This window comes from Dermacentor silvarum, chromosome 2 (assembly GCF_013339745.2).
Source record: "Dermacentor silvarum isolate Dsil-2018 chromosome 2, BIME_Dsil_1.4, whole genome shotgun sequence".
NCBI lineage: Eukaryota > Metazoa > Arthropoda > Arachnida > Ixodida > Ixodidae > Dermacentor > Dermacentor silvarum.
The window spans coordinates 16825377-16848949 of NC_051155.1; the positions used below are offsets into that span (position 1 = coordinate 16825377).

General features: G+C 45.8%; 1 protein-coding gene across 1 annotated transcript; it reads right to left on the reverse strand.

The window, feature by feature from the left end:
- Window positions 1-865: 865 nt before the first annotated feature.
- Window positions 866-21139, reverse strand: LOC119439917 (excitatory amino acid transporter 4-like). Its single transcript, XM_037704884.1, has 4 exons — window positions 20937-21139; window positions 18679-18873; window positions 2130-2267; window positions 866-1526 (listed from the first exon to the last, which is right to left on the reverse strand). The coding sequence occupies exons 1-4, from the start codon at window positions 21137-21139 to the stop codon at window positions 866-868; spliced, it is 1197 nt and encodes a 398-aa protein (XP_037560812.1).
- Window positions 21140-23573: the final 2434 nt, after the last annotated feature.

Here is a 23573-nt window from a genome sequence, read left to right on the forward strand (position 1 = left end):
GACGAGTGTCCATTTCTGTGGTCGAAACCTGCCGAGCCGCTGCCAGATGCATCGGCTGCAGTCACGGACATCGCGCGCGTTCGGCGCGAACGCGGGGAAACGCGGATGGCGTTGGCAGCTGCTCTGCGCGTTGCGCATTATCCGAAGGGTGCGTCCCACAGAAACACATTCTCTTATACCTACGCCTCTCCTCCTCGCGCCCAGCACGGCCTCTCATTGGCCGCCTCTTCCCCCCAGCGCGCGCCCTCTCATTGGTCGCCTCCTCCCTCATCGCGCCTCTCCTCGTCTGCTGCTCACATGACCTGCTCTCTTTCGGCGCGGCTCTCGTCCTCTTCTGGTCACGTGACCTGCGAACGGACGGCGCAGCTTCGACCTACAACAGCTCCGCGGTTAAAAAGCACACGCATCCACTTTCACGCAAACACGAAAACGTAGGCAACAGTGAGCTCAGTGAAATGAACAAAACGAAAACTGCCAACTTGATGGCAGTTTAAGCTAACAAAATGTTATGTGTTTGTGATCTTTGGGCTGTAGTAGTTTCTGTTTGACATTAACAAAAACAAATGAAACAGCACGTAAGAGCTTAGAACAGTCTGTAACAAATTTTCCGGAGGATACAATATATATTTTTGTTCATTACTGTATATAGATGCAATATATGCCACAGCCTAAGAGGTGGCGCCACGTTGACAGCTCGCATCTAAGGCCAATTCGAAATGCAATTCCGAAAAAAAAAATTACGCGTTCGAATACAACAAGGTTACTGTTAAAAACGTGGGAATAAAACTATTAAAGAAAGTTACACGTTCGCTGCAGACACGAAGCACTAGGCTGAGTGCTAGTAATAGCTGTGGTCAAGTTCGCTTCACTGTTGCTCGTGTCCTGTGTGAGACTGGCACGTGCTCTTCACTACCGAAGTGCTTGACTGCTTGCGCAAGTTGTCTTGCTCCCGGGATGTCGGTGGTGGTGGCGGTATGTTTTCCTGTTCTTTTGGTGTCGGTGGTTGAACAGGTGGCGGTACGTCTTTTTGTTCTTTGGGCGTCGGTGGTTGAACAGGTGGCGGCACGTCTTTCTGTACTTTGGGTGCCAGGGACTGAACAAGTGGTGGTATGTTTTCTTGTGCTTTGGATGTCGGTGGTTGAACAAGTGGTGGTATATTTTCTTGTGCTTTGGATGTCGGTGGTTGAACAGGTGGTGGTATATTTTCTTGTGCTTTGGATGTCGGTGGTTGAACAGGTGGTGGTATGCCTTTCTGTTCTTTGGATGTTGGTTGACAATCAAGCGGTGGTACGTCCTCCTGTTGACTGGATGTGCGACTCGAGAAACCACGCTGGCGGAAGTACGGCTCGCACGAGGCGTCGTATTCGCTGGACGCGACAGTGGCCGTTGGGCGCGCTGTCGGCGGGGCCGCGTTGTAGCCGCCGAAGCCGCTCGGTTCGGTAGCGAGGTCAGTGCACATGACGCTCTGCACCACCACAACTCCCACGCAGTCGCCGGCTATGTTCATCAGGGATAACAGAGGGTCGCTGCACACACGGGGGTAGTAAAGTAAGCATATACTCTATGGCTCCTCGCATTCTTCCAGATTTAATTTTGGCCCACAGCAACGATATTGCTTAATAATGTGCGTATTTTCTCCATTTAATCGTTTTTGCTCGCTGCTCTCCTGTCAGCAACGCTATGACATTACTGAGGCGCACATCACGTTGCTGGCGGGCGCACAGCGGTAAATAGTGGAAATGCACTTAAGCTTGACAACGGTCAGTGACGACTACAGCTGCGCCATAACATTATGCTCAAAGCACGCACCACCCTTAGGCGCTAACGCACGAAATATTCTTCGTGACAATCATAGGGACAGAGAATTTATTAAGTTATATATGCAGCTTGCGATGAAAAAGCATTCTCCACCATAGTCTAGGTGTGGCACTGAAGCAAAGGGTTAACATGTTTTGGTAAGTTCAGAACCATTTAATATTTTGGTGGCATTTGTTTCTCTTAATGGTGTACATGAACAAAGACCTCGTTTCATTGAATCATCAGCAAGATATATTGGTGAAAGTAGCACAAAGAAGCTATCATTACTTAGCATATGAATTTCTGGTCGTGAACGTTTGCTCCACACTCACAGTAAAATGGCGGCGAGGTCGAATGGAACACCTTTGGGTTCCATGATGGGAAGGCTGTTGATGACCACGTGAGAGATGAGATTTGCCTGTTTGATACTGGTGCCGTAAGCCATAATACCAGCCAGGCTTGCGGTCAACCTGTTCATTGAAAAGAAAAAAAAACAAATATGCGAAATGGTGCGGAACGCTCACGAAAAGTAACAGCATGAAACTAAAAATTTAAATTAAACTGTTGGGTTTTACGTGCCAAAGCACATTATGATTATGAAGTAGTGGGGGACTCCGGATTTTTTTTGACCATCTGTGCTTCGTTAACGTGCACCAAAGTCTAAGTATGCGAGCGTTTTTTTGCATTTCGCACCGCATCGAAATTGCGGCCGCCGCGGCCGGGATCGAACCGGCGACCTGAGTTCAGTATAGCGCAACACCGTAGCCAGTGGGCTACCATGGTGGGTCGAGTGCGCAACTGCTACAACGAATTCGTGCCACAGTTTTTATATGCGAGACATCACGCATGAACTGATTAACCATAAAATGTGTCTACGCGGGCAATATATACCCAACCTTAATTACATCTGGATGGCGTTAAGGCTGCATTCTGTAGGCTGATTGAGTAGGCTGGCTCCCTCTTGACCTTTCACGAAAATACAAAGCATTCATTCATTCAAGTGACTTGAAATTACGTTAAGAATTGAATTCTAGGGTTTTACGTGCCAAAACCACGATTTGATTATGACGCACGCCCAGTGGCGTAGCCAGAAATATTGTTCGGGAAAGGGGGGGGGGGGGGGGCTAAGGTTGCAGCGCGGTTCCTTATAATTCCACGGTTCTGTTATTTCCTTATAGCATTTGTCGAGGGATAAAATACATGAATAATAACTGCATTCCCAATGCCATTGTGCATTAGATGCTGCAAACGAATTATTGAACGCTACGCACTGTCAAGTAAAATATGTATTTTCTCATAACAGAATATACTCGTATGTCCCAAAAATTGAGGCAGAAATAACTGATAGCAATGCTGCCGCGTTTTTTGGTCTATTGAATAAGTAAAGAATATATCACACGAACTTTAGAACTATCAGTTCGAAACCAGCAAGGCAGTGCATGCAGCTGATATGAAACACGTAAGGGCCATGATATGAATAAGTTGAGGACAAATATTTTGATGAATCTTTGTCATTCAAGAACCTTGTTTACATTTTTGCACATATGCAACGGCCTGGAAAAAACCTCAATTACACTGCCGTTAGTTGCAATGGTTTGCGCAGCAGCAGTTACCGGTGGTGTATTGTGAGTAATTGAACCGAAATTATAGCCGCAACAGTGAGTACTTATAAAAGCAGGAGTTCTGCAAAATATACATTAGAAATGCGAATCTAGAATGGCACATACAAATGCCAAATACAACTCGCTAAAGGGCAAAAAAGAGTCCCTGGAAACAAAGTTCACTGCTTGTATACACAAAACCTCGCAACAAGATATTTAAGTATACGTTTAAGTCTCCAATAAATCTGCGTATTTAAGCAAACGTCACTGTATACATGTATAATGCGTCAAACAAAACAAATAAACATGTTGCACAGTCACAGATAGTAAACTTTGCGCACAAAACGACAGATTATCTAGGCAAGAACAAAACTATGATCGCAGAAATCGTGATTGTACTCGGGTTATGCGGCGGTCACGACAGCGCCATATGGGTAGAATAATAGAGGAATAATACAGAAATTAGTACGAAAATGTGTAATTTAACAGCCTGCACAGCGGCAACAATTATTCTGCACCCAAAATTAAAGGAGGCTATTGCTTTGTTTCAAAAAAGAAATAAAAGCAGGTAGCTAAAAGGGATATAAAAGGACACACGAAAGCCACAGATGATGCGGCAAGTTGAACTACCCATTATCCGAGTGTGTTTTTGGCAAACGCCGCGTGTGCCGGACTTCCAATGAGCAAGGTCGGTCAAAATTGGTTATTGATGTCCTCGTAATTTTCGTATTCACATGATAATTGTGATGCTAACTGCTAGAATAAATGGCTACAATTTCTGCGATATTAAAAGCTAATGAACAGGCATACCTTTTCATAATTACGAGTTTATGGACCTGAAGGAACAGAGCCTTTTAATTGCATTGATTTTTGCTGCTTCGCTATCTAAAGGACAAACTTCACTCGGTGGGGAAGTTTAGCGAAGTGGTCAATGACTTCGCACACGTTGATGCTGACGTCTCTGTGGCCGTATAGAAACGCCACCCTAACCATGCGTTCCTCAGACATTGTAGAGTGCAAATAGTTTTTTAGTAATTTGATGTTCAAAAATATTCTCTCTGCGCCGGCAGTGGTAACTGGAAGGGTGACTAGAATCTGCAGCAGTTTGTACACATTTACATCGAACCTGCAATCGCAATGATAGAGGGCATCTACTCCGGTGCAAAAGCCTAAAAACACTCCTTCACTCCTTCGATTTTGTTGGCATCCTTGTTTAGCTACTTTGCACAAACAGCAAGCTGTTCGTTTCCAGTAATATCCATCGTTTCCGGCGGGAAGTATGGAGAAACAGCCTGCAGTGTTTGCTTTTGCCATCTAGGCTTTCTTTGATAATTTCCCCACAAATTTCTATAATTTGGTTTTGTACATATGGGCTTAAATACGAGGCATTACTGGGGCAACTTTCCAAATGGTTCTTCAGATATGTATCTCCACAATCAGCTCGCATGCGAGGAAGCGCTCTTAAAATATCAGTATTTTGAGTGGGGGCATTGCTTAAATCCATAGGACCACTGTCCCTATGGCCACAGAGACCTAGGCGACCTTGTCGCCCGCAAAAAGGAACTGCCTCAATAATAGGCCGTTAACTTTCTTCTGTTCTCTGTTATTTTACTTTACCTGCGCTGGTCCAGCTGATCGATCACATTGGGTGCGCTTCCTGAAAACGTTTCGAGAAAATTATCAGTTGGCAGCTGACAGTCATGGCGATATTTAGTATTTTCGTGTGTGTGGAAGATTGCGAGCGCGTGCTTCCATTTCTGGAACGGCTTGGACACGAGGGCTCCAGTGCGCGCAAGTTGGCCCAAGTTTATAAGAGCATTAACCCCATAAAGTTCCAGAATTGAAAATCTTTAAAGCATGCCTTTCGAAATGTCAGTGCACCTTTCGCGTCATAAGTTTGAGAACTTGATACCCATAAAGTTTCGTAATTGAAATCCATGCGCTCCGTAGATTCCGCGGATGCTGCGAGATGCCGCAACGCGCCCGCTCGCTATCGAAAAGCCCGTGAAAGTTTGTGCTCGGATGGAGCTCCTTGCGTTACGTGACTCCAGGTGCAAGGGCGTTGCCCCGAAATCCAGCCCGAGTTGGCAATGTTCGTGCCGAAATGTCTTTTCAAGCATAAAAAGACATTGTAGACAGAATCCAGCATGATTCCCGGCGTCGGTGGTAGTTTTGGTCGGCGGTGCATGCCAGCGCGAAAAAAATTTCGGGGGGGGGGGGGGGAGGGGCTGAAGCCCTATCACCCCCTCCTGGCTAGGCCCCTGGGCACGCCGTAGTTAAATTTTGACCGCCAAAGAATCTTTAACGTGCCCCCAATGCACGGGACATGGGCGTTTTAGCATTTTAGTCTGGTCGGAATGCGGCCGCCGCAGTCGGGATTTGATCCCTCGACCTCGTGCTTATAAGCGCAACACAATAGCCGCTAAGCCACCGTGGCGGGTAAATTACGTTAAGGATTGCGTTTATACTAGTAATAGCATCATTGGAAAACAGCGCTTCAGAGGTTCAGAAGACACAAAACAGGAACTATCGTTTAAGTTCGTTTTACCGTTGTGTGTCTAGTAAACATTTGCAGCGCAGTTTCCGAGTAGTAACTTGAAAAACAAAGCCGCAACGAGAAGCTCGTGCTTCCACTCTGTGGTGTAGACATAACAGAAACGTTGTAACACTGACTATTATAATATAACGTTAGTGATGGGAATTTACTGATGGGAACGTGTTGATGGGGAAGTGTTGGGAATTTAACGCATCATAGGGTGAACTTTGCGTCGCGCAAGAAAAGCAACATTCAACCACAGCGATAGCGGCGAGCGTAGTCGTTAATCCTCGAATGTGATTTAAACATGCCTCAGCGTACATTCCACATCACTCGCTGCTGCTCGCGTGCATTCGAGAGTGTAGCAGATTAGTTCTGCAGAATCCCGCGAGGTGAAGGAAGGTTTGTGAAAGGAAAAAAATTGTCATCCGCCCGAGAGTAGCGGGAAGCGACGAAGGGGTTTACTTCATTTGTTTCGTGCTACATTCGGGTGGATGACAGTTTTTCCCTACGACACGCACTGCATCTACACCCTTGCAACTTTTTAACGATATCGCGCGAGCGTCGACCAGACGGCGTGCCTTGTAGCAGCGAGGGACGGCGGGATTCGCAACTTTATGTGCGGCCGTGTAAGACTGGCGATGCATCGTGATAATGCATCGCCAGTGACTCACATGCTCGGGCATGGGCTACATTGGAGAAAAAAACTATGTTGCAGGGAGAAATGAATAACGAGTGATTCGTACATTACAAACTTAAAAGCTGAGCGTGTTGTATAGTGCACTCTAAGACAGATGATTGAAATTTACGTCACGTGATTTGTTAACTACAGTTAGACTGCTGTGGGCTTCATTCTTTACAACTTTGCAAAAGCGTTTAGGGTAGGTTTTAGTAAGGTGACTCGCGGGCCTGCTTTTCCTAAGGGACTTGAAAATTTATATTTAATCACAGAACAAACATTTTCATAAGTTCAACGTTTAAACGAATGCGCAGTTTATCTTCAAAGGATTCCATCATACAAAATATTTGCGCTATTTGTGGAGTTTAGCATGGGATTCACTGCGTTGGCTATGCAACACAACTGTACAAAAACAGTCTTGTTCAATAGGCGGTAGTTGACTTTGTTGCAATGTTATCCCAATAAACGATTACAGTACGTGCACATGTGCAAATGGCCAGATTTCACCTCGCCTACGCAATAAAGTAGGTATACCGCAAGGGAGTGTTCTGAGATCACGTTTGTTTGATGTTTATACTAATGATATTGTCACCGACGGCGATCCTGTGGTCGGTGCTTGAACGATGGCGACGACGACGGTGGGGCTGTCTGGTGTGCGCGCGCCAGCCTTAGCACTGCTGCAGCGATGTACGCCTTCCTTTGTTAATATATGCTCTCTATATAGATTCTCTCCGTAACATCTTTGGTGGAAGTGCGGGGTAGTCTACACAAAATCTCCAGATATTGTCCTTTTTCACAAGTACGACAGGTGAGGCCCAAAGAATGCATGGGGGCTCAATTATGTCTTTGCCCAGCATTTTCTCCACTTCCTGTTTTATGACAGCACGCTCCGGAGCTGACACACGGTAAGGCCGTCGGTGAATGGGACTCGCATCGGCAGTAGTTATGAAATGGGTGACGACGGAAGTCTCGCCCAGAGGACGGTCGCCAAAGTCAAGGATATCCTGGTAGTAAACCTGCACGCGGCGAAGGGCAGCGGAGTGTGCCGGAGCGGGGTCTACTGATATCATGCGTGTGAAGTGGTCGCAGGACGAACCTGACTGCGATGACGGTGGTGGGAAACCCGGTGGAAGTGCCGTGGTAAGGGCAGAACCCGTGTGGTCGGCCAATGGGGTCAGATGCACGAGTGATATGCCGCGACGAAGAAGTTACGTCGAAAAGCCAAAATTGATGATGGGCAAAGAGGTTCGGTTGTTTGTAAATGTCACCGCCCTTTAGGGAAGCGCGACGTTGTCGATCTCAGGAATAGGGGAGGCAATGTAGTCGCCATGAGGTAGGGGTGGAAAGCGTGAAAGCTGGACGTATATGCTCCTGAGACCCGAACACAACATTGTGATATAATCGCTCGTCAAGGTGGTTTTATTACTACTGTTATGCTATGAACTTGAAAAACTATTCTTAAAATTTAAATACCAGTGTTAGATGCCAAAAACGGCGTCTCCATGTACGTGAACATCTCCTCATGTTTGCTATATTAAAAACTGCATTTCATTGCTTAAACGCAGAGATCAACGCAATGTACAACGCAATGCTTAAACGCAATGTACTACACGTACTACTACGTGTAGTACATTCTCATGTTGCAGGCGCGTCCGGTATTTTCACACAATCTCAGTCATTTCAAAACACACCTCAAGTTCGCTTTCGGCCGTCTGGCACGACGCAGATGTCTAAATCAATTAAGTGTCAAATTCCTCGAGAGTGGATGAAAGAATATGAGTAAACAACTTCTTCATAGATACACATGCATCTACTTCATACTCAGAATGGACATTTTGAGTGATCTCTTGCCAGTAGAGATGCGTCGCTCATGGAGCGAGCCGGATTTCGTGAGCGGCTCTTTTTAAAGAGCGAGTGAGCCGTGGTTCAGTAAAAATGAGCGGTGGTTCTTTTGGAGAAAGGGAGCCGGTTCTCTCGCTTTCAGAGAGCCGTGCCGATGCGTTCCGTCAGAGCCGGGTCTTCTGCTGGGTGCGACTTCCGCGCCATCTATTAGCGGTCCGAGAAAGCAACTGCCCTCCCGCCCTTCCTCGCAAGAGTCGCCTTCACCACCTCGCCTTCGGCTGAATCACGAAACAACCACCTCTCACTTACTGAACCACGGTATGAGGTTGGCGTTCCTCATAACATTGTGACTATCACCGACAACCACATATCTTTCCTGTTTTAAACTTTGGTTTACGTATACAAGCTATGCCGAAAGGCATGTCGCTCGGCAACGCTTCTCCGATCGACGATACCACCATCTCTCTTTTAGATGTTCCGTGCCTGTCTGTAGCCACCTGCTGTCCGATCAGCTCCGCAACCACCGATCCCGGCGTATTTTCAAACATGATCACTCATGACCTGCTTCCCGAACAGGCTGCGGATCTCTGTCGTGTCCTGCTGTCTTATCGCGACGTCTTTCACTTCGAGGATCGCCCGCGGATCGCCGAGGGCGATCGCCCGGTCCCAACGGAAGTCGCCCAACTTCCGTTGGGACTGATAACATTGACACCGGTTATGCTAGTCCTATCCGCCGACGTCCTTATCGCATGTCTCACGCTGAACACCACGTTATCCAAGCTGAAGTAGGCAAGTTCTAACCGATAGTGTAACTAGGTCCTCTTCGAGTTCTTGGGAATCGCCGGTTGTGTTGGACAAAAAGAAGGATGGATCTTGTTCACTCGATTACCGTGAACCGAACTAGATCATGGAAAAATTCAGCGACGATTACGATCTGCCTAATGCGAAATTTGAGCGAATCTTTATACGTGTTTTCATTTCGCGATATATTAGCTGGCGCGGACAATCGGTCTCGTGCGGCACATTGCAAGCGTTTCGAAGTGTGCCGCGACTGCCTCACTAATCTGGAAATCGCGAGAGCTAGCCCGTGGGTCCAGCGCGTAGGTGACGCGTGGGCGCTATTCACAGTAGCCGCCGCCGACAGACCTCCCAGACGACGCGCGCACTCTCTGGCGCAGTAGTAGCCATCGTCGCTGCACTACCCTTTTCTTCTCACGCTTTCGGCATAGCCTCCTCCGCTTTCCGCCTCATGGTTCTGCTGCACTCTCCCCTTCGCTCTCCTCCTCGCGCTTCTTCACTCTCGCCGCTTTTTTTTCATCCCCGGATGCGCGCCGCGTTCACTCGGTTACGCCGGGAACGCCGACGCTCGCCCCTGGAATGGGCGTCCACGAGCTGCACTCTAAAATGTTGTGTGCCCACTCCCACGAATTGATGGCACTCTCGATTGCCTTCGCGGTTCGAAATACTTCTCTTCAATTGACCTCCAATCCGATTATTCGGTTTCGAGTTCATCAATCCGATTTCGGTTGATGAACTCGACCGTGAGAAGACCGCTTTCGTCACACCGGACGGCGTTTACCATTTTAAGGTTATGCCTTTAAGACTTTGTGATGCCCCAGCAACTTTCGAAAGAATGATGGACTCTTTCCATCGGGGCTATAAGTGGTCCACCGCCTATGTTATCTGGACGATGTCATCATATTTTACCCTACGTTTGAGAGCCACCTCAGTCGCTTGGCCGCTATTCTTGAAGTTTTTAGGGAGGCCGGTCTTCAACAAAACTCTTCTAAGTGCCATTGGACACCGCGAAGTCAGAGTTCTTGGCCACCTTGTCAGTGCTGATGGTATATATCCTGATCCTGATAAGACTCACGCAGTCAAGAACTTTCCTGTACTCTGCTCAGCAAAAGATGTGCGCAGATTCGTGGGCTTATGCTCCTTTGATCACCAACTCAAGTTGGCACAGACGCCAGTGGCCATGGCATTGGTGCTGTCCTGACCCAACAGCAAAACGGAGACGAGCGCGTCATTGCCTACGTCAGTCACTTCTTGTCCCCTCCGGAGCGAAATTTTTATATCACCGAGAGCAAGTGCCTCGCTCTTGTGTGGGTAGTGGCTCAATTTCGCCCTTACTTGTTTGGCCACCCATTTTCTGTGATCACGGACAACCATGCCCTGTTCTGGCTCTCGTCACTGAAAGACCGTACTAGTCTCCTCGGTAGCCGGGCCCTCAGACTCCAGGAGTATTGTTTCGTTGTGATGTCCAAGTCCGGCCACTCACATCTGGACGCCGACTGCTTGTCTCGTCACTCCTTCGATCCTCCTGTTAACGACGAACAGGATGCCAAAATTTCCGTTCTGGTCATTTCTGACTTTCGTGACATCGTTACTAAGCAGCGAAAGGCCGACTCTCTACGGTCGATCATCGGGCGCTTGACTTCTGGCCAATCAGATCGCTCAGTCAGAATGTTTGTGCTCCATGACGACATTCTTTATCGACGCAACGGCAGCTCTGATGAAACATATTTACTGCTAGTTGTCCCCCGTCGCCTCCGTTCTACAGTGTTCTTGCCGAGTTCCACGACGAACCCACTGCCGGACACCTTGGCACATCCCGCACTTAGAGTGTGACGTCGCTTCTTGTGGCCAGGGCTGTACCGCTCAGTGCGATGTTACGTTGCGGCTTGCGACCTCTGGCAGCTGCGAAAGATGCCGTGTGCGCAACCTGCTGGCCACCTTAATCCAATCAATGTTCCGACGGAGCGTTTTTTCCGTGTCGGCATCGACCTTCTAGGCCTCTTTCTTTTATTTTATTGTATTTTGTTCAGGGACTCTTATAGCCTGAATTTTATTGCCCTGAAAAGATCATTCCAATCGCAGTTACAATGCTTTTATGCCGGAGACAAGAACATCTAAAATTATTCTCACACAATTTGCTACGCCGAGTGAAATCTGTAGACTCCTTAAAAAAATGTTACACGGGCATATAGCACAAAATAAGGCCTTTATATGCGCTGTGTTCACACTGAACAAAGTGAGACTTGGCAGGTGAACCATCTCGCTCCCTATCGCAGTTTACAAAACAGTGTATTGCAGTGATGGCGACTTCAATTAATGCAGTGTCTCTGTGCGTTCACCCTCGCGTGAAGCATTATGCGCAAAGCGTTTTTTTTTTTTTTAGTCAGAGATGCTGACACGCGACACATTTTTTGCTGGATGAAAACACATGACATCATAATCAGCAGTGCTTTCGCTTAAGCGTCCCCCCCCCCTCCCCCAGGATTTATGAGCTCACATTCGGTATTTTTAAAATCGCGACAACCTGCTAGGAGGGGTTATTTTTTTTCTCGATTTTTTAAGCTGTGTAACACTGACCACATCGTATATGCATTTTTAGTCATCATTACGCGCGGCACTGCAAGTTCAAACCTTATTTTACTTCTTTTTAACTACAATATTAATATGTGGGATTCTATGTTTTCTTACTTATGCACTGCAATTAGTTTAGTGCACGACGCTAGATTTTTTTTATTGTTGTAGCCATAGTTTATTATTGTTCCAATATCTTTGTGCATAATTACACCGACAACTATTCCTCACTATTTACTATAGTGTCACTATATACTGCGCTGGCCTTGGAATGTGAGGGCTTCTGGGCCCATCAAGCTATTGTCTTAGCTTTTAGACCAGAATGACCGCCTAGTTCTTGTTTTCTCGAAAATAAAAGTTAATTTTTGTTGGTCTATACCACTCTATACGAGCCCTATTTATTCTCATCTGATTGCGGTCTTTCTATTGGCAACATTAAGACTACATTAATGTTTATCTATAAACACCACGTGTTGGAGATTGCGGAATAGAAAACGCATTGAGCTGAATTGGTTATGGTGGAGACTAAGCAAGAAAGCTACTTTATGCGTTCCTTATACAGACTCCCTGGGAACACCAAAAATTATCTTTAGAAGAACTGGATGACCTACTCAGGAATGTGCAGAATAAAAACCTCCTCTTAGTTGATGACTTCAACATGGATACTTTGGCTTTTAGCAAACTGGCTGTTAGTGCCTATATAAATTTGATTGGAGGTTATGGGTTAAATCGGATAGTAAACCTGAGATAAATGGAGAGGAATTTTTTTTTCAGTCGTTAATAAATAATCTTGTGACACCTTCGGGGCGATACAGCATTTGCGGTGTGATAAGACAAAACGTGGCAGGCTAATATTCCGTTGCCATAACCTTAGAAAAGTGACATGTAACGAAGCGGGGATATGAAGAAAGCCTTGTTTATAAAGCCAACAAATAGTGTCCTTGTTGATCAATTCGTCAAGCCTATGGCTGCAGTAATTTGATACTATACGGTTCCGTATGTATATACGACAAATTAGTTAATCAGTTTGATTAATATGTTCAAAGGCAGCATTGCAGAAGCTGTTCAGGCAAATAAATGGCAGGAATAAATAGATACATAAGGAAATAATGTAACTAAAGTAATAGCTTTTGGAAACAGGGCCATAGAAATTCAAAGAAGAAGTCCTTAAAAGAATAATATAGAATGCTGCGTCATAAAATTACAGCTAAACTGCGATTAGCAAGAAAAGGTTATTTTAAAATTAAATTATCTGATAGTAAAAAGAAACTAAAGAATGCTTCATAGGTTTTGAGTGAATGCATGGGGCAGAAAAAAAACAGACATTGTAAAGAAGTATGGGATTTGACGTGCCAAAACCGTAGTGGCGGATTCCGGAATAATATGGACCACCTGAGGTTTTTTAACGTGCACCTAAATTAAGTACATGGGTGCTTGCGCATTTCGCCCCCATCGAAATGCAACCCCCGTGGCCGAGATTAAACAGACAATTGGCAAGAGAATCATAAACTTTATGACCCAATTCGAGGCTATTTATGCAACTCAGACGTTTCATAATCTATCGCGACCAGCCTTTCGAAGACGACGACGCTGGTTCTCAATTTCACCACCACTCGGTGACCTCGGCCCTCCGAAAGATGAAGACAGCGCGGAGTCGCGTTGAGTTATAATGAAAACAAGACGGTTTGAAATCAACGCTACCGGACTCAGAATCAAGTCAGAATCATAATCAAGTTTATTAAGTTCATAGCAAAAACAGCGTACAGATAAATATACAGAAGGAGGTCCGAGAGCACTAGGCTGCAGGGGGACCTCCTGTCCAAGGTTACAGGTGTAGTGGCTAAAGTAAAACAGCATTATAACAGCACTAAACGTAGGTGAATTAGGACAGGAAAATAAACAAAGATAAATATACAAAAATACGAAAAGAAAACTCTAAACAATGAACATTATTCTGAAGAGATGAAGATAAACTTATAATGCAGTAAGTAAGAAAACAATTCTTTTTTAAAAGTGCCAACTGATGAATAGTGTTTGAGATAGGTTGGTAGAGCGTTCCGAATAGATAAAGCAGAAAACTATGCGGTATGTCGACCATAATTAGTCCGTATTACAGGTAGTAAAAAATTTCCACCTGACGCAGATTAGTGTTAACATGACAAACAGTACGAAATACACCTGATTGTACGTATAAGATGATTCAATGACTTGAACAGGATAACGGCGAGATCATACTAAAATTAATAATAGACAAGGAATTGAGAGTAAATCCGAAATATGAAGCAGCGAAGAGGCACTGCTGCGATATGAACTGAACGCTATTTTTCTAATGGCTTGGTTTTGCATGTGCTGTATAAGGGATAAATGAGTTAGGTCAGTATTGCCCCATGTCGTGATACAATAGTTTACGTGACTGTGAATAAATGTATACTATAGTGTGCATTCCGACCTATAAGGTCGGAATGTTAAAATTATGACGTGCTCTAAATAATATTCTAATGCCATAATCTAGATTTCTTCGTAAGTGCGCGACGTGATTATCATATTTTAAAGGTGCCATCAAGAATAACCACCAGGTAGGACCATTCATTAACGGGAGCAATGAGCATGTCATTACGTTTGATCGTAAAAGAACCTTGTGATTTCAATAGAAAATCATGAACTTAGTCTTTGAAGTATTAATACTGAGAGTTACATCGGCGTCAGGTTAAAATGTTGCTTATGTCTGTGTTTAGTTTTAGAGTCAAAGAGTGGATGGAAGAGTGGGTGGATGGAGTGAATGGATTCGTCAGAGGCAAGTATAGATTTATCATCTGTATAAACAAGAGATTCAGAGTTACTAACAATCCGAGAAAGGCCATTTATATAAATCAAAAATAGAAGTGGGCCGAGTATTGATCCTTGAGAAACGCCTTTATGCGTAGTCATAAAATTTGATAGTGTTGGACGAATGTATACAGCATGTTGCCGATTAGATAGGTAGCTATTAAATAGTTTTAAAGCCGGTCCAACAATTCCAATAGCTTGAAGTTTAGCGCTCAAGATGTTGTAATTAATAGAATGAAAAGATTTTGTTAGAATAAGGCTCCAGCAAATTTACCAGAATCAATAGGTTTTTAATCTTATCAGTAAATGTGAGCAAAGCAAGATCAGTCGAAAAAGGTGTTCGAAAGCCGAACTGATAGGGAGTTAAAATGGAGAATTTAGGCAGGTATTAAGTTAGGTGTTTCTCGACACACTTCTCAATTATTTTACTAAAAAATGACAGAATAACAATAGGAAGATAATTTGACATCTTAGACACAGGGATAACTTTAGCCTTTTTTAGCTGTGATAGAAATGACCCAGTCTTACAAGCTAAATTGATAATGTGCGAAAGGGGGACAACAATGTCGTGAGCAATTAATTTATTGTTGCTCGAATAAATTTCATCAAGCCCTCAACTAGTGACCTTTAGTTGATAATGTCCACTATTCCATTAGGTCCTGTGGCAAAGAGGTAGAAAGACTGATGAATGCGTGGATTGCTCAATAGCCATGGGAGGGTTAGGGGCCTGACTCCAAAATAACGAATTTAACTCGTTTGCATTGTCAAAAGGCTGATCGAAAACGCGGCCCGTGGACTGGAATTCAGTGACTTCGGACGTATTATTGTTTAAAAAGAAATTATTGATTCGCCATTGTTATTTGGAGTTATTAACAACACGCATTACCTTTGCTTCATAATAATTCCTTTGAGCTGCTTTCAATAGTCTCTTAAGTGTGTTAGAGTAAAGATTTTAACGAGATCTAATCCTATAAGGACGGTGCTTGACTTTGTTATAAAGATTTTCTTTCTTGCGCATGCACTGTAAAATGCTGTTTCTTAATAACGGGTTGTGGGAAGCTGGATGATTTTCATGACATTTCACAAGTTTAGAAGACTCGAAAAGGCATTTTCTAATGAGTGAAGGAAATTCATGAAATGCTATGTTAGCGTCGGTATACGTTCCAAGAAAAAACCATTCAACGTCGGTTATACGTTTAGCAAATTCATTTTCCTTTAGAATTTATTTTGTAAACCTAAAAGCACAATTATGCGTAAGGTGTCCATAAGAAAAAACGGGATATTCATCAGTGATATCGGGATATTGATAGTGATATAAGTACAGCCCAGTGGTCAGGTGATAGGAAATTCGAAAGGACATGATCAATGGCTGTGTCCAGGAATACATCTAGTCGGACGTTTGATTAAAGATTCATAACCAAAACCTAAAAAACTATTGGCATACTCAGTGCAACTAGAACTGGTATCATCAAGCATAATAATATTCAGGTGACCCATTATATAATTACATTCTAGTGCTTTAATGACAAATTCTCGAGAAATAGGCTGAAACTCGAACAAAACTTACAAAATTCACGATGAAGGTGAACGGTAGATATAACCAAGACAAATTTTGTTAGCATTACGAGGCGATAATGCATCATCTAGTTCAATGCGGAGAGGTTCGCAGTTACCCACGGCAATATAAAGGTCAGGGGTGCTATGCAGGATGCGCCGAGTTTCTCGTTCGCAGAGTTTTACCCGAGTTTGCTCGATAGCAGTCAGTGAACGGAGATAGCAAGGAACGCGCAAGAACAACTGGCAAAAAGAAATGTCGAGATAAAGCCGCGTATGAAAACAAGAGCGCACCATGCGCGGCACAGTGCTTCCGCGTTTCACGCACAGACGACTACGCAACGAAAGGCGCCAGTGCCGCGTATTGTTATCAATGTATTATTTACCTCATGATTTTAACCTGATCCAACCTGTACACTGCCCCACGCGTTCTACACCGACTTCTGCCAACACATGGGATTTTATTCTCACCACAGCACCCAACTTGGTGTCTCCTCTAACGTTCCTGGAGGGAATAAGCGACCATTTAATCATCCACTTCCCTTTTAGGGCGCATGTTAGCATTAAGAAAAGCTCAAAAATTATAGTAGATTACAACAGAGCCGATGTTTCTTCAATAACTTCCGAGTTTGAGTCTTTCATTGGAAGCTACCTCGTGAATTTTTCACAGCGAACTATAGAAGAAAACTGGTTTCTGTATAAAAACAAACTTCTATCCTTAATTGAACGCTACGTGCCTCAAAGAAGGGATCGAATCCCGGCCACGGCGGCCGCATTTCGATGGGGGCGAAATGCGAAAACACCCGTGTACTTAGATTTAGGTGCACGTTAAAGAACCCCAGGTGGTCCAAATTTCCGGAGTCCCCCACTACAGCGTGCCTCATAATCAGAGCTGGTTTTGGCACGTAAAACCACATAATGAAATGTCACGTGCCTCAAAGAAGCGTCCCGTCTAGTCTCCGTTTACTGTGGTTTAACAATTCGCTAAAGCGCCTGCGCAAAAAAAAAAAAAACAGTGGGCCAAACAAGTTTTTATCGTCTGGAAAAAGCCATGTTTCTGACATGCAGACCAGAGAAATGGAATTATTCAGCGAGAGTAGGAGGGCGTTAACGTCATCATATTTTTTAAGACTTCGTGCGTTAAAACGTATTGCTGATACACAGGAATAAAAAAAAAAGCATTTTCGTTTCATCATCATCGTCATCAGCCTATATTTATGTCCACTGCAGGACGAAGGCCTCTTCCTGAGATCTACAATTACCCCTGTCTTGCGCTAGCGTATTCCAACTTGCGCCTGCAAATTTTAGTTTATTACTGAATAATTACGACATGATGTGGAGAGGTTAAGTTGATGTGTAAATTATCGAAAGCGCTCAACTGCAACGAAGGACCGAAAGCTCGACCTCGGAGGAGATGTGATTAAATCTGCTACCATTTCATTGGCCTGGCTTTAATGTGACAGTTGTCTGTCCAGAGGTATAACCATTCCCTTTCTATTTTGAGTAAAAGAGCCTTGGCGAAGAGCCTTTTGCAAACCCATTTGCAAACCCTGGCTTTTGGCGAGGGCCAGGGTCATTGGTGTGCTTAGACTTACGGGCCTTGCGTAGAAATTCTTGCTTTTTATCGCGAGAACAGAAGCGTGCGATAACGTTTTTATGTGAGTCTGTCATAGTGGGGACACGGTGAATGACATCGATGCCTGAGTCGTTAATGGTACAGTTGATTTTAGTAGTACAGCCTTTACGATGGCAGCGCAATCTTCCCCCTGAGAGCACGGAATTCTTTTGAGTTCGACATTGTTAAGTCTCGAGTATTGTTCTAGCTCGGACATAAGAACAGTCAGTGATTCGTTCTGCCTTTTGAGTGCCTTGTTAGCTGCAACAAGAGCGGCGTTTAAACTGCCAGGTGCGAGACGCTGACGTTTTTGTGTTTTTGACCCGACAAGTCATTTCGAAACTTCTATAGAAGACCTTTGAAGTGAACTAAAGCGCGACACCGATAATCGAACAGAATTTACGTCATCGCGGCGGTCGCCTTTCTTGCCGCCCATAAGGCAATAACCAGCGGTAAACCAGACTGCACCGATAAGACTATACCAAGACATATTTTTCGTAAACGTGGCGCAGAATTTGCCGGACGAACGAACAGATGCAGAATAAACATCATGAATATTATTATAATAAGAAAAAAAAAAGGTTTGTTTAACACTGAATGAAGCCGAAAGAACACGTTGGCACAGTGGAAGAGCTGAGTGTGCTGGAATGTATTACAGAAAAATAGAACTCATAGGGAGAAATGGGAGAAATGCCCAACACTTGTACGAAAAATAATTCTGGCATACGTATAATGAAGTTAGAAGACGTAGCGGTGTTGTTCTTTTTGTTAATGTAAGTGATAACTGGCTGTACAATTATGCGTATTTGTATTGACAGCGACTGGGCTGCGCCCTATCGGAGGTGGCACCTGTACTCACACAAGGAAGATTGACTGGCCAACAGTGAGCTGTGCGTGCTGCGCCTGCGCCACGCTGAGCGCGGCCGACAAGCGCACGGCTCCGCTGGCGTCCTTGCGCATACAGGCGAACACTGGCACCAGGAGGCGCACCAGCCGAATGTCCAGCAGCTCGGAACTCTCCAGGTAGGCAATCGTCAGCGGCACGCTCGCTAGGCTGTCGCCAAAGGCAGAGGCAAAGGTGTCAGAAAGACAAACCATAATGCGAAGGCGGCTGACACTGTGCGGCCACACTTACAACTGAAACTTAATTCATGACATGGACCGGTAAACAAAGGCGTCACTACGGACCGTCCTGGGTGCAGCTCGCGGGGAGGTGCAGTTCCGCAGTGGAAGAGGGGAGGGGTCGAAATTTATTTATTCATTCAAAATGCCTTAAAGGCCCGAAGAATGGGCATCGGGTAAGGGGACCTTCAAAATTTTACAAAGTAGAAGGAGCATACAATTATATAAATTGTACGAGCACTTTGTTAATAACAATACAGTGAAGAATGAAGTTTACACAACGTCGAAAATCCTCAGAGGAAACGAGATAAAAATGCAGACAAGAAGCAAAGCAAACAAGAAGGTAATTAAAGTAATAAATGCGTGTTTATGTCGTGACGGAATTTTTCTTTTTTAGCTTCAGCTACCAGGATATTGGGAAGACCCGCCGTGGTTGCTCAGTGGCTATGGTGTTGGGCTGCTGAGCACGAGGTCGCGGGATCGAATCCCGGCCACGGCGGCCGCATTTCGATGGGGGCGAAATGCGAAAACACCCGTGTACTTAGATTTAGGTGCACGTTAAAGAACCCCAGGTGGTCCAAATTTCCGGAGTCCCCCACTACGGCGTGCCTCATAATCAGAACTGGTTTTGGCACGTAAAACCCCATAATTTAATTTTTTAATATTGGGAAGGTCGTTCCACAAGCGGATGACACGTGCAAGCGCAGATCAGTTAAAAACGTCTGTTTTAGCATAGATGTGCCTGAAAGAAAGATGATTATGTAATCTTCGTGACGTGGATGGAGAGACTTGCAGAGGCATTGGTGATTGCCTTGGTCCGTAAACGCACCTGTGAAAGAGCCATATGTGAGTGCTAAATCCCGACGAGTGTTCAAACTGTTTTTAATTTGCGTTCTGCATGTGTTGTAGTTGTAATTTTGTGAGATGAACCGAGCTACCCTATTCTGATCTGATTCTAGCATAGTGGTTAAATAACTGTAATGAGAGGACCATACTGAAGAAACAAATTCATGTTTAGGGCGAACAAATGTTTGATATGCTAATGTGCGTACATTTAACATATGAGGCATGCGCTGCCGGTGTTTTCGTCATGACATTTTTTGTGGACTGTCATTTCCATTTTTGAGCAATAACTTTATAAAGAATGTAAGAGAAAGTGTAAGTAACTTTAGTGGTAGGAGTATTTATTGCCCTACAGAATATTTTTCAATCGCAGGACGCAGAACGCCGACACCAGATTTTCTGCGACACGGGGGCCCTTAACGCTATCGCGTTAATATACCAGTATATAGTCGATCCCATGCCTCCTTTTACGTGCCGTATCTGTTAAAGGTGACCATTTCATCATAGGCCTGTCGCCCTTCGTGAAGGGCAGACTTCAGAAAACAAGAAAGCAAAAAATGGTGTTGCTTATCAACTTCTGTGCGCGATTAATACGACTACGTTGGTACCGAAGCGCTGCTTCTGATGGCTGTCGAAGAGGCAGTTTTGAAAGTAAACCGAAGCAGCGCATTAACGGCTGGAAAGAGAACACCACGTCTAGTTTAACCCACTGTTTACTCGAGCACAAGATCAGCATGATTAAAACACCTGCCACGGCGAGAGGAACCGGTTTTTGAACGTATATATTTAGGCGCAAGAACTACGAAAACAACGTCAACAAGAAAAACGTGGTAATTCCCGGCTTTCGCACGCAACAATGCCCGGGATGGAATTACTGAACCAAACTTAAGAGCTACTGCGTTAAACGTTTCTTTTTTGTTTCGTAAATTATGCTTTTTTATGGAAACGATATCATCTCTCTATATTCGTTGAAGACATACTTGTGCAGTGACCCGCTTTTGTTTTTACTAGAACTTCAGGGTCCATCTAGACAAAATTTAAATGCGATTGCGGTGGCCGGGACCAAATCGGTGACTTCGAGCTCAGCAATGCAGCGCCATAGCCAGTGTAAGCTACCGCGGCTGAGAAGCGAGCAGAGAACGCCCCACCTACCTCGAAGTGGTTGTCAGAGGGATGAACATGGCGTTGAGCACTCGCCGAATGAATTTCCCGCCGTCCACTCCGACTACGCAGCAGTAGATGCAAGGCAGCACGACGAAGAGTTGAAGGACGAAGGTCAGGAGAAAGACCCACATGAAGGAGCTCAGATGGCCGTAAAGCTCGGTGATGTCGGGTGCTCGAAACATCCAGGCCATAGCGATGGAGCCCAGTGCAATAGGCGCCGTCCTGTGTGGTGGTAAGCGGACGAACGGCTGAGTCTGATCTATATAAAGTACGTCAAACGAATTCGAGATGCATATTCTCACGTAGTAGTGACGCTGAAGTAAACAGTCGTAAAACTGTGTATGAGGAAACTGGTTGTTCATTGGGCGAACCTGTGCCCACAAAAGCAAGCTGCACTCAAAGCACAACGATAGCGGCGAACACAGTCGGCGATCGTCGAAAATATGATCAGCGGCGAAACGCGTCGGCTTTTATACATGAGTCATCGAAGGTTCTAGATTAATCCCTGATGCCCGCGTGTCTTCCAGAAAGTTCTAGACAATTCGCGTCGGTCACACAATCAGATAACATAAGCGTCGGTGAAAACAGGCAACGGAAAGAAGCATCGATAACGTTCTAGAAACCTCCGACACAGGCGCGTCATGCGCCGAGTGATAACGTTTAACATTTGTTAGCCGGTGGAAAGCGGCCACCGGTGAAAGATAAACATTTATGCGTGTCAATACCCTCCCCTTAAAAAGCATCGTCCCGATGCTACAAACAAATGTGAAAGCGAAAACAAAACCACGCGTAGTAAAAAAAATAATAAAGTAACAAAGTACCCAAGTTCGTCAGCGGGCGTAGAAAGGCTTAAGACGCACCACGTGGATGACTTCGGGTCGTGCGCGGCGCCGCTGTGATTGCGAAATGCCATCTGGCACGACCTCATAGTCCAGTGCGCCAATCCGTCGGATAATCTTGTAGGGTCCGAAATAGCGTCGTAGCAGTTTCTCGCTAAGTCCTCGCCGGCGTATCGGAGTCCAGACCCAAACACGGTCGCCGGGCTGGTACTCGACGTAGCATCGTCGAAGATTGTAGTGTCGGCTGTCGGTCCTCTGCTGGTTCTTCATGCGCAGGCGGGCGAGCTGTCGACATTCTTCGGCAGGCTGCAAATAGGTGGCAATGTCGAGATTTTCTTCGTCGGTGACGTCCGGTAGCATGGCGTCAAGCGTCGTTGCCGGGTTCCTTCCGTAGACCAGGTTGAACGGCGCCATGTGCGTCGTTTCTTGCAGGGCCGTGTTCTATGCGAAGGTCACGTACGGAAGGATGGCATCCCACGTCTTGTGTCCGCGTCGACGTACATTGCCAGCATGTCGGCGATGGTCTTATTTAGGCGCTCGGTGAGGCCATTCGTCTGCGGGTGGTAGGCGGTGGTCCGGCGATGACTTGTCTGGCTATAGCGCAGGATGGCTTGAGTTAGTTCAGCCGTGAAGGCCGTACCTCTGTCGGTGATGAGGACTTCTGGGGCACCGTGATGCAGGAGGATGTTCTCAACGAAGAATCGGGCTACCTCGGCGGCACTGCCTCTGGGCAAGGCTTTTGTTTCGGCGTAGCGGGTGAGGTAGTCCGCAGCTACGACGATCCATTTATTCCCGGACGTCGACGTAGTAAAAGGTCCCAGTAAGTCCATCCCGATCTGCTGGAACGGTCGGCGAGGTGGCTCGATCGGCTGTAGAAGTCCGGCTGGCCTTGTCGGCGGTGTTTTGCGTCGCTGACAGTCTCGGCATGTCCTTACGTAATGGGCGACGTCGGCAGAGAGGCGAGGCCAGTAGTATTTTTCTTGTATCCTCGCGAGCGTGCGGGAAAAACCGAGGTGTCCAGCCGTTGGGTCGTCATGGAGAGCTTGCAGAACCTCTGGACGCAATGCTGAGGGTACCACGAGGAGGTAGTTGGCTCGGAGAGGCGAGAAGTTCTTCTTTAGAAGAATGTCGTTTTGCAAGAAAAACGACGCCAATCCTCGCCTGAATACCTTCGGCACAATGACGGTCTTGCCTTTCAGGTAGTCTACAAGGCTCCTTAGTTCCGGGTCGGCTCGCTGTTGTTTGGCGAATTCGTCGGCACTGATGGGTCCCAAGAACGTGTCGTCATCCGGGTCGTCCTGTGGCGGCGGTTCGACGGGGGCGCGAGACAAGCAGTCGGCGTCAGAGTGCTTTCGCCCGGACTTGTAAACGATGGTGATGTCGAATGCTTGAAGTCTCAGACTCCATCGTGCGAGGCGACCTGAAGAATCCTTCAAGTTAGCTCGCCAACACAAGGCGTTGTGGTCGCTCACAACTTTAAAGGGCCTGCCATAGAGGTAGGGGCGAAACTTTCATGTAGCCCAGATGATGGCGAGGCACTCCTTTTCTGTTGTGGAATAATTTGCTTCCGCCTTCGATAGCGACCGGCTAGCGTAACTTACAACCCTTTCTAGTCCGTCAGTCCTCTGTACAAGCACGGCGCCGAGTCCTACGCTGCTTGCGTCGGTGTGTACTTCGGTATCGGCGTTTTCGTCGAAATGCGCAAGTATTGGCGGCGATTGCAGGCGTCGCTTCAGTTCTTCAAATGCTTCGACTTGCGGCGTCTCCCACTTGAACTCGACGTCGG